Raw genomic sequence first — 10,822 nt, forward strand, 5'->3', positions numbered from 1 at the left:
ATATTTATTTATTATATGTTAATAACATATTTAAATGAAATACCAAATCATATGCTACCATTCATTTATCGTTGGAACCCTCAAACAGGCTGCAACGCACGGCCATGAGTGCCGCAACATGAATCGGTGCCGATTCTTGAGAGTTTAAATTACGACCTCGTTGTATCACAATTATATAGCACAATTCGTGTTTACGAAAGGAAACTTTCAGATGTTCACTGAAAAAAGAATCACAATTGAACAGAAGGTTGGGACTTTTTTCGTCAACCATTTGAACAAATGGAGCACTCCAGATGGTCGCTTTCACGGCGATACATTTATTATCTCGCGTGTGTGCCGTAACGGTGCACGTAGGAAGCGAGGAGAAACTCTGTGGAAAGAGACGCGTGGCAACACTAGCGGATATTTTCTCGCGGCTACCGCAATACAGGGAATATTATATTTTGCTCGCGCGCTTCTCTTCGTTCCAGCTACGCTCCCCTATCATGCTAATACCATACTGTGCGGCGTGTAACGCCGCTATTTTACTATTCCGCGAGGCGTCGCCGTACACGGCCCGTGTTTTCCGCCAACTTCTGAACACGTCGCGTCGCCACCCCTTCGCTAAAGCTTCCCTTGAATGCATTTAGAAGGGAACTCGTAGTTTTCCCTCACTTTTTTCGGGGATGCTTTTGTTCCACGTGATTCGATGCTGTACAGCGTCGCTTGGAATGACGAAAATTCGAATTATTCGAAAAAGGCAATCGTATTCGAAATTATCCGAATTATTCGAAATTAGCCGAATTATTCGAAATTACCCGAATTATTCGAAATTATATCAGAATTGTAGGGATGACCGAGCGTGAGTGCGTTGTCTGTGTGAATGCGTGAGGGTCTATGGCGTGAGCGGTAAGGACCGGCGTGCCAGGTCGAGTGTTTGGGATAGCGCGAAAGATATTGAACGAATGTTTAGTTTTAGTAATCAGGCGAGGAGTGCGTGAGTGCGTGTGTGTTTTCTTCTATTGAAAAGTGTGCATGTATGCAAGACGACATTAGGGCGAATGCGAGGGAGCGAAAGGCAGTGTGAATCCAGCGATTGATTGAGCGACATCCCTAGCGTAGCGATATAAACTATTAATAAATATATTATAGTCAAAAGTCCGTTCGAGTTTACTATCCCTCCACACAAAAATCCCCTACAGAATTGTTCGAAATTATCTGAATTATTCGAAATTATCCGAATTATTCAAAGTTCTACTGCCCTAGTTTTTACGTCAGACATTTCCACGTCGTGTCAATTTCATGTATTTCTTTCTTTTTATAATATTATCTTTATTAGATAACCTTTGTGTACCTTGTACCTCGTTTTCTTCAATATTTTAATTATTGTAAAATAAATTGACCCAAAAAAGAAACGATTTCTTTTTCTCTTTGAACTTGTACAATCGTTTGGAAGGAAATTCCATGCTTCGTTTTTATCTTTTCCAAGGACACATTATATACAGCTGGTTGTGTATCTCAATTGGGTACGGTACAAAGTCGTGAATTTTCTTAAGGTATATGAGAAATTGTTGCGTCCATTCTTTACAGAGAATTCTCCCTTCAGGGAGCAGAAAGTTTGTCGGAAAGTAATAATACGAAGGTAATTGGGAGATGGACTGTTCAGAGTTGCGTGGAGGCTCATTTAACTGAACTGCTGTTGTGTTAATCTTATGCATAAATTCAACGATTATGTTGTATTTATTAGACGTAGGTATTAATCCACTGAAACTTATCGTACCATAAATATATATACTTTCGCCTGTCGAACATACTATTTTTTCAAATAAATATAGAATAAAATATAACGCTCCGATTTCATACAAAAATTGCAGATTCCTCGGATATAAAATTCATAAGCTTCCCTTCTACAATTCTTCCAAAGCTACACACACGTACAAAACATCACTTCACAAGCATTCCTCTTTCACCGAAAACTAGAGCACAGCTCGATGCCTGCGCTCATATTCAATCTTCCTCGTCATGACTGCAAACAGAACTTATCCTCGAATTATATACATCAAATTCTCAGATCCTATTATCAGATACCCTTACCACTTTAATATCCCACCGAATATTCGAACGAATCTTTCCAATATTAAACACACTGTTATACTCTCAAATATTTTCTACTACTGGGTCTTAGGCTTATCTTTGTCTGCAACTAGTCACAGAGTTTCACCATTACTCACACTACATTCTTCACCTTCTAATTCTCCTCTCAACTCTTCCACACAATCATAACCCAAAGTTCGTTTTTTTCCAAACTTTTAACCGTTTCATTGCTATTGGCTCGCACAATACTGCTGGAGCCTGTTAACCCTTTAACCTATGATTTCTTCTCTCACTATGCATCTAAGCGTCAGCCATTTACTGTTTCAGTACTGTATTGGGTAACAAAAGCTTTAATCTGGTACAGATTAATTACATTTGGCAATCCTCAGTTTTACTAACTGAAAGGAAAGTTAGGATTGCGATGAATTTTTCTTACCAATATAACTATTTTTCTCACACCTTCACCAGAATCTCTGCCACGAGTCTGACTCGTTGATATAGGTTAAAGGGTTAATTGGACAATCCTAGGTCCCACTTTTCTGCAGTCCCATTTTCCCCGGACGATGGAGGGAGCATTTCTCAACTTCGGTGGAAAGCGTCCCTCCATCAAGAGAGAAGAAAAAAGGGACCAAGACTGAACACCTCGGGACTGGAAAAACAGTATTAGGACGGTATTCAGCATAAAGTATAGAACAGTACAAGTATTGCAAAATTTATTCAAAAGTATTACAATATCAGAATTGGTCCTTTTCGTGAACTGAACCACCCGAACATCGAACTTCGTCATTTCTTACAATAAAAACTGTGTCGTAACCGAATTCCATGAACTTGTGGAATTAACCAAGCCACTCGATGCAGTTCCACCTTAACACGTTAAGCGCCATGTCAGTCGCCGGCGACTGACGCTATACTTTCCGTTCAGGCCGCGTCAGTCACCGGCGACTGACAGTATACTTTTCGTTGGTCATCTTCTGTTTATAGTTTGCATGGCCCACTTGACGGCCAAGTGTGGCCTGAACGGAACGGTAAGCAAAACAGGCTGGGCGTTTAACGTGTTAATTTAATACTTAATTTCATCCTTCACGCACTTCCACTTTACTTTAATAAATCAAATTTTAAAAGGATACGGCCAAAAGAACAAATTTTGCAGCCGTGATTACGTCATCCACGTTACGCAGTAAAATTTGCCGTGGCGAAAGGGTTAGGTAGCCCTATTTTTCCAACCTCGATGCAAACTCTTCTTTGTCACGCGCACGTCACGTTCTCTTAATTCTCGCTAGTTTCAGTAAAATCCTGTTTTCCGCGCAACGGCGATCTTCAGTTGCTTCAATTTAAGTGTTGCCCCAGTACCTGTTCTCCATTTCTCGAAATCGAGGCAAACCTGGCGTCGCAACGCGATTATCCAGCTGGTATCGTTGGTTCGTTCGGGTGGATGGTCGATCAGCGTGCAACTGCACGATGAAAAGAACAATTCGATGGGAACGTGATGGAATCCGTTGAAAAGCGCCGCGAGACAAGGCAAACAAACGGTTAGGTGATCTCGTCGCATCACGATCCTCCGCATATTCCGTATCGAAAACATTACATCCTGTTCCCGGTGGTGAACGTGCACCGTTGCACGCTTGGAATTCAAAGGCGACGAATCGATCAGGCTTGAAGGAGACGTCAAAGCGTGGGGTTAGAGGGGAGGGAAGAATGAGAACGAGAAACAGAAGGAAGAAATGGAGAAAACGGTGGAGAACGAGAGATACGTTGGCTCCTGCACAATTTGCGAAACCGATTTGTTTAGCAGACAACGGTGAGACCGACTTATTCACCAGCGCAAATTTATTTACACAACGAGAATGATTAAAGGGTGGATTATAAAGTTCGAAGGTCAAGCACGAAGTTCGCAAGTTCAAATTCCGAAGGTATTGAAAGTAAAGGACGATTGAAACGAGTTTATTTCAAGGCGTACATCTCTAGCGATGATAAAAAAGGTCTCCTCGATATCATCTTGAATGAAAGTCATTTCAAGATCATCATGTCATAGGTCGTTGAATTCGTCTTGATGTCAGCTACGTCACGTTATAAAAATACAGATATTAACCCTTGTGCAGGCAACCGAGTACCCATTTCTATATTTTCCTTTAACAGCTTTTTATGTTCCTGTGAAAGTATCGAAAAGTCCCATTTTTAGACACTTGTACGTCGGTGTACGTTTCGAAAATAAAAATTTACGCAAACAATTTGAAATATTTCAGTCGAAAGCAACCGTGAATATTTTTCGTTGCCTAAACAAAGGTTAATTTGCAAAAAGAATGACCTGGTAGGCACTTCCTTTTATTATCACCAGATGCACGTCTTCAAATCGCATAAACTTGTTTTAGTAATTTTTTTCTTATTTTCAAGTCCAGCGGAGATACTTTAAATGTTCGTTACAAATTAGACACTCTGTATACATTGTTATTCACGTACATGTCTAGTCCTTGGTGTACGTTAATCGTTATTGAAGAGGTGAAGCGCTTGAAATACAAGGTGACCGGTTGAAAGGCTGAAATATTCAGATCCACGAAAATAGGCAGACGTTGTTTCGTTTGTATCGTAAACTTGAAACAATCGGCTGTAGTAAGCAACATGTAAGGTTAAGGGGTTAGGACACAGTAAAAAGTGAATAATCGATTGATATAAAATTTCGTATTTCAATTTACTATACTATGAACTATAAAAAAGTGCTTGTAATATTTACATAATAATGCAAATTTACATATAATGCTTCGCTCGGAATATCTTTTCTTCCAGATGGCCGACTGGTGTACAGGATTTCTACAAATCGAATTAACTATATCCAGAATCCCAGAAATGTCATGAACTGTGATATATTCTCTAGGCATTGACGATCCCACATTTCAATTTTTGAGGAAATTAACGAAATGGCGGATATTTTAAATTTAACGACTGAATTTCGGTAAAAAAGTTGTAACTTTTTTATTTATATTTCACAAAATAATGGGAAAATGTAAAAAAATCGATCGTCAATGCCTAATAGATATTATAGTAAAGGTAACTGTAAAATTTGAATGTAATTGCTAAGGTAGAACTCGAGATATCTTGTGCACCGTTTTGAAAAGCGCATCATCAATTCACTCTCGAAACGGTACTTAGAGAAATAATTTGTATCGAAGCCTGGAATCCATGTAAAACCTTTTGCATTCTGTTCTCAAGACTTGAAACTACTATTTAAGATAAAAAAAGAATTTCGATTTTTCAAAGTATTACCGTGTCCTAACCCCTTAAGTGAAAATGGTGAATTGCTCATGGCGATAAACAAGTCGTTCGTGAACGCGATTATCGTGTCTGGACACTTAGAATTTCGATTTTTCAAAGTATTACCGTGTCCTAACCCCTTAAGTGAAAATGGTGGTGAATTGCTCATGGCGATAAACAAGTCGTTCGTGAACGCGATTATCGTGTCTGGACACTTATAGTAATTGACTAGAAAGTCGATCGTTCGTCAATTTGCACCGGATAGAATTATCCCGGAGAATGTACAAGGCGAAGTACATTTTGATTACATTTGAAACGCGTACACGTTTGCAGCTGCCGGCTTAACGAGGGAATTTCTTTTCCGATAGCGTTGTTCCACTCGGTATTCGTGTTCGCCGAGGCAAACAGACATAGAGGGCCGTTTAAAAGCTACTACAAATTTAATGATCGGGCTACAGACGGGGACAGGAAAGGCTTCCAGGGACGCGACTGCCTCGGCATCCTTAATTCAATCGTTCTCGGGAAATTTATCGTGCCGAGAAGATAACGTGTCTTGGAGGTCTAGTAGGATGCAATTGGTTATATGGTACATGCACTTGGCAAGGATATTTAGAAAAATTTGTATAAAGATATACTCGTCAAATTGATACCGATTCAATTTCAAAAGTGTGGAACGTGAGATAAGAGTGTTTTGGGCCGAGCGATGGTTAGATCGAGTGAGGTGCGGGTAAAGAGTGTTTTGACCGAGTTCTTCTGAATGAGATATCATCGGTACCGTGGCCGAAAATCGGCACGTGACAAGAGTGAATGCGTGTATAAATCTGTGACCAAGCGTGACTGTGTGTAAGGAGGTGTGAAAGACAAGAGCGAAGTAAGAATGGGAACGTTATGCCGGGTCCACACTGGTGTTCGCAAGCAGTTCACGAAGAGATGTTCGTCGGCAGTGTAGACATTTTCTTGAGCAGTAAACTCGGTAGCGAGCTCCAATGTGGATACGATGCTACTGCAGTTCGTAAACAGTCTGCGAATTGTTTGCGAACACTTCCGGCCAGTGTGGAGTTGGTAGAAGAGCGAACGCCGAATTTAGAATAAAAACAGTATTCCTACCAAAAGTCAATTCGCGATAGTAAAAATATACCTTCACACCAGAAGCGAATCCATTAAATTTAAATGCAACTAGCCCTTATGCAGAGCAATGATAAAACGCAAGTGATAGGAGATTTCGCGATCAGCTATACTGGCTGAGACAGGTTACACAAGGCGATCGTCCGCTGATAACCCTCATTGAACAAACACCGGCTGGATTAGCCGCGTTTACGTAGCGAACCTATATCATCCCCGTCTAGTTGGAACACGCGTGTGCGTGGGTCGCGTGGCGATTCAAACAGGTCCCGAAAATCCAGTCGCGCCGCTATGTATTACACGGCCGGTACGTGTTATCCGGCTTAGCCGCGCAAACAGCGGCGGGTTGCACGTTGCGAGCATAACCCGAATGCAATATGCATGCCGTGACGAGCATCCCGCCGCAGAAGATCCTTTCGATATTCTTGACGCCAACTACGATCGACCCGGCCGAGACGTCCGAAAACGTCCTCGATAAGTTGGACCATTGATACATCACTATTCGAATTAAGTTCTTTCTTCTCTGGGAACAGCAGTGGAATGATTCTGAGAAGAATCGATATCTGTGAACTGTAAGGGACGATCGATTCTGGTGGTCGCTCGGTGAAATTCTGGATCCTCTGTTAGGATTACGTGAGGGATGTTTTGGAATTGTGGGTGAATTAAGTAAAAGAGAGCAGAGGATGAGGAAAGGAATATATTCTATTGAGGTTTTTCGGTAATAGAGTTTTAAGGATTTGGAAGTTGGGCGCCTAGTGACGAGCAATCCGCCAAACAGTAGTTTCGTTTGCGAGGATTATGTAATTGTAAGATTTTTAGGAAGGAATTGTATGTTGTTGGATATGGAGATTGTACTCGCTATACACTTCGTTCTTGAATTCAAAGTCTGGTAGTCTTTAGTAATATTCTTTTGAATATCCTTGTAAATATGATAAAAAGGAATAGTAGATGCAAAGCGGGTTGCTCGTCGCCAGGTGACTTATATCCACATATTTCAAACTCCATTATTTAAAACAGAAATGTTCGTTTAATTATTCCCTGCTACTTCACAACTTCATTAACCTATAATTCTAAAATTTCTTACACAAGACAAAAGATTGCACCACGTTGCAAACATATGGCTCGTACTTCATCATAAACCTACCTAAAATCTCGCAATTCTGAACACTCACAAATTCTCGAAAAACTTCTTCGAAACTTAATTCTACCTAGGATAGCACAATTTACTCCACGAACTCTCAAGAATGTTACGAATTCTCTGCACGAATCTCGAATCACTCGCACCAGAGCTCGATCACACTGTCCACCTTACGGAGGGAATTGAGCCAATAGCCCCTGACTACAGACAACCCGACAGCCCTTACTGAAATCAGATCCAATCGACTAAGAAACCAATCACGAACAGCATGAGCGTGTTGACTGTCGATCGTCTCCTCCCCTGAAGGATTTCGCGGTTTGCATGCAAGCTTGTGCATTTGATAGAGCCACTAGCTAATAGATCGATCGATCGCTGACGAGAAGAATCTCTGACCTGTTCACAGGATCTAACGTACGCGGAGGGCGGTCACAACTGGCGGAGCATAATCTTCTCGCTGCTGGTCATCGGCTTCGTTATCGCCGGGATCGTCACGGCCATTTACCTTCTCGGGTGAGTGTACCCTTTCTTTCTCACCCCTTTCACTCGGCTATCGCAATCCCCCACCGCTCCAGACGATTTCTGCCGACGGAGGATGCAGTTAAGCAGCCGGAAATGCATTATCCGGTGTAGACTCGCGAAACTAATCTCTCCTGGCCCTTCTATCGGAAGAAATCCCCTAATCCTTTTTTATCGACGAATCGCGACTCACCACGAAGAAGAAATGGGGCGGATTTATCGACGCGAAAATTCTACCGGGCCATTAGCGAAGTTATAGCTTCCTGTTTTGTTCGAGGAAGTGAAAGTCCGATACTGAGGAAATTTGGGATTTAAATAATTTTCTTTTTTGCTGAATAAAAATCCTTTTTTTTTTCTTGGTTTAAGTATTAAGTGCAGAAATTATTTTGGTACCTTTACATTGTATCAGTTGTATCTTTATTTCAAATTTAAATATTCTTTGTTTCAACTTGGATTTTTCGAGCTGGCTGAGAAAGTTACTGTTTTACTATTAGTACAGAAAGAATTAAGCGTTACGTTTTATTTTAAACAGAGGTGGAAGAATGAAATGCAGAACATTCTACGTGCGTTTTATTTCTTGTTTCATTGTTTGGTGTAAATATAACGTTCGGTTTAGTGTTAATTTTAGAGTGAAGAGAGGCGGTAGGTTAACACATTGCGAAAGTTGTGATTTTATTATTAGCAAGTAGAGTTTCGGTGAGATTTTATATTCACTTTATAACGAGTTTTTATGGAGTCCAAAAGAGAACTAATCGAGCTGGGGTTGTGCCTCGAAACACGCTCAAACATCGAGTTTATCCCCAGAGGTTGCTAGTCGACTTTCACTTGTTACTTTCCAGCTCACTTTTTGCGGAAAATCCTCCTCGGACGCGTCCAGCCTCGCCCCGCCAGAAAATCCCCGTTTTATCGCCCTTAAAGCCACGTCGGAATGAGAACATCTCTTCGCTTTCTATAACATTACCCACTCTACCATTTTCCTGCTATCTTTAAACAGCATCGTCCGTACCTTAAACACGTAATTCTGATACCGATTTGAAACGTCAATGAATTTTATGAAAAACAAATTAACAATTTAGAAATTTTAAAAATTCATGGATATTTGCAATTTTCGTGTGTGCAACAATTTTCACACTCGTCAAATATTTCGAATCCAAGTCGATGCCTAATTAATTCATTCCAAATATTAAATTTCAGTAAGAAATTCTTCATTTTTAAGTTAACAGTATTTTTCACCCTGTAGAATATTTGAACCCCACTCGACATCTAGTTAATTACCACCAAAATTTACAATTTCAAATTGGATGTAAATTAATTAATTCCAGAATATAAAATCCAGCAAAAATTCGTAACATTCAAGTCAACAGTATTCTTCACTCCCATAAAATATTTTGAACCCCACTCGACATCTAGTTAATTATTTCCAAATATTACAAGATCAAATTGGATGTCAATTAATTCCAAAATACAAAATTCAGCGAACATTCGTAATATTCATATTAATAATATTTTTTGTTGCACAAATTGTTTAAAATTTATTCAGATAGTTTAGTGATTAAGCCTAAGCTCAGCTATCGAATCAATGAATGTATTAAAGGGAACATTCGTTATATTGATCGTGAATTTTCAGGTACGTCGACGAGCTGCTGTACTGGAGCGGCAGACGGCTCACGTTAGACGAGTGCCTTCGTGATGATCTGACGCCGCACAGGTTAACACCGACCTGGGTTGCCCACGACAAGTTTGTCTACCAGGCGGACGACGGTTCCCTCACTCTCCTGGACACCAGTAACAATTCCGTGTCTCTTCTGGTCTCTAATCACACGCTCGTACGTATCACGTGACCGTTGATGCACAAAAATTGCATTTCACACGCTATTCAAACATATCACATTCAGTTGACAGTGCATCGAGTAACATATGAATGATACGAAATATTTGAAAAATAATCGAAAAATCGTCTGGCTGAAAATAAAAAGAAGAATGTTAAATAAAGGAAATCGTCTGGATAATTTTTCAAATGGAATTTCGAAAATTTCGAAATGTCGAGCGAAAATTGCCTCCAACGGACAAGCGTCGAAATTGCTCTTGAATGTTAATACGAAAATCCGTTGAAAAACATTGGAAACTGTTTTGAAAGGACAGAGAAAATATAAGTTAGCCTCGATATTTTCGTGTCCATCGCGAATATTGCTTTTCGATAGTGTATTTTTTTTTTTCTCCCTCGTTTCGCTGCTAACGAACAATGCCTTGGCAATTTTCGTTTTCCAAAGTGAGAGAGAAAGAGAGAGAGAGAGGGGAAAGAGAATGACAGAGAGGCTCGAGACGATTGCTTGGTGTCAATCTGCATAGCTTACTGCAAGAGTCGCGTTGCATTTTAATCCTTCTATGCATCTTTATGAAGCTCACGCTGTAGCACGCGAGAACGTTGATAGAAATCCGAATAGAATAAACGAAGAGAACACTGGCGGGACGTATAGGAACCGTCTTCGAGGAGAGCTCTTAGATTCGAAAACGGGTACGACAATTAAAATTGTCCTAGCTTAATTAATCGACGAACCCAGGGCGTCCAAGTGCAATGGCCTCGTTAGGCGAGCGTTGAACAATTATTTGAATGAAGTTTCCTTCGATGACTTCAATTAAATCTAATGCAACTTCGGAATACTCAAGGATTCCAAGGATGTCCTCGAATTTTTGTAATACTCCGATGTAATCGTTTTCCACAAGAAT

General features: G+C 40.4%; 1 protein-coding gene across 1 annotated transcript in view; it reads left to right on the plus strand.

Moving 5' to 3' along the window:
* Nucleotides 1-10,822, plus strand: part of LOC108574745 (dipeptidyl aminopeptidase-like protein 6) — a 44,294-nt gene that overhangs the window by 23,887 nt on the left and 9,585 nt on the right. Inside the window, exons 2-3 of the mRNA XM_017937380.1 lie at nt 7,983-8,089; nt 9,723-9,921. Of these exons, the coding sequence (XP_017792869.1) occupies nt 7,983-8,089; nt 9,723-9,921 (306 nt within the window). The remainder of the gene's footprint in view (nt 1-7,982; nt 8,090-9,722; nt 9,922-10,822) is intronic.

This window comes from Habropoda laboriosa, unplaced genomic scaffold, assembly GCF_001263275.1.
Source record: "Habropoda laboriosa isolate 0110345459 unplaced genomic scaffold, ASM126327v1 scaffold225, whole genome shotgun sequence".
NCBI classification, from domain to species: Eukaryota; Metazoa; Arthropoda; class Insecta; order Hymenoptera; family Apidae; genus Habropoda; species Habropoda laboriosa.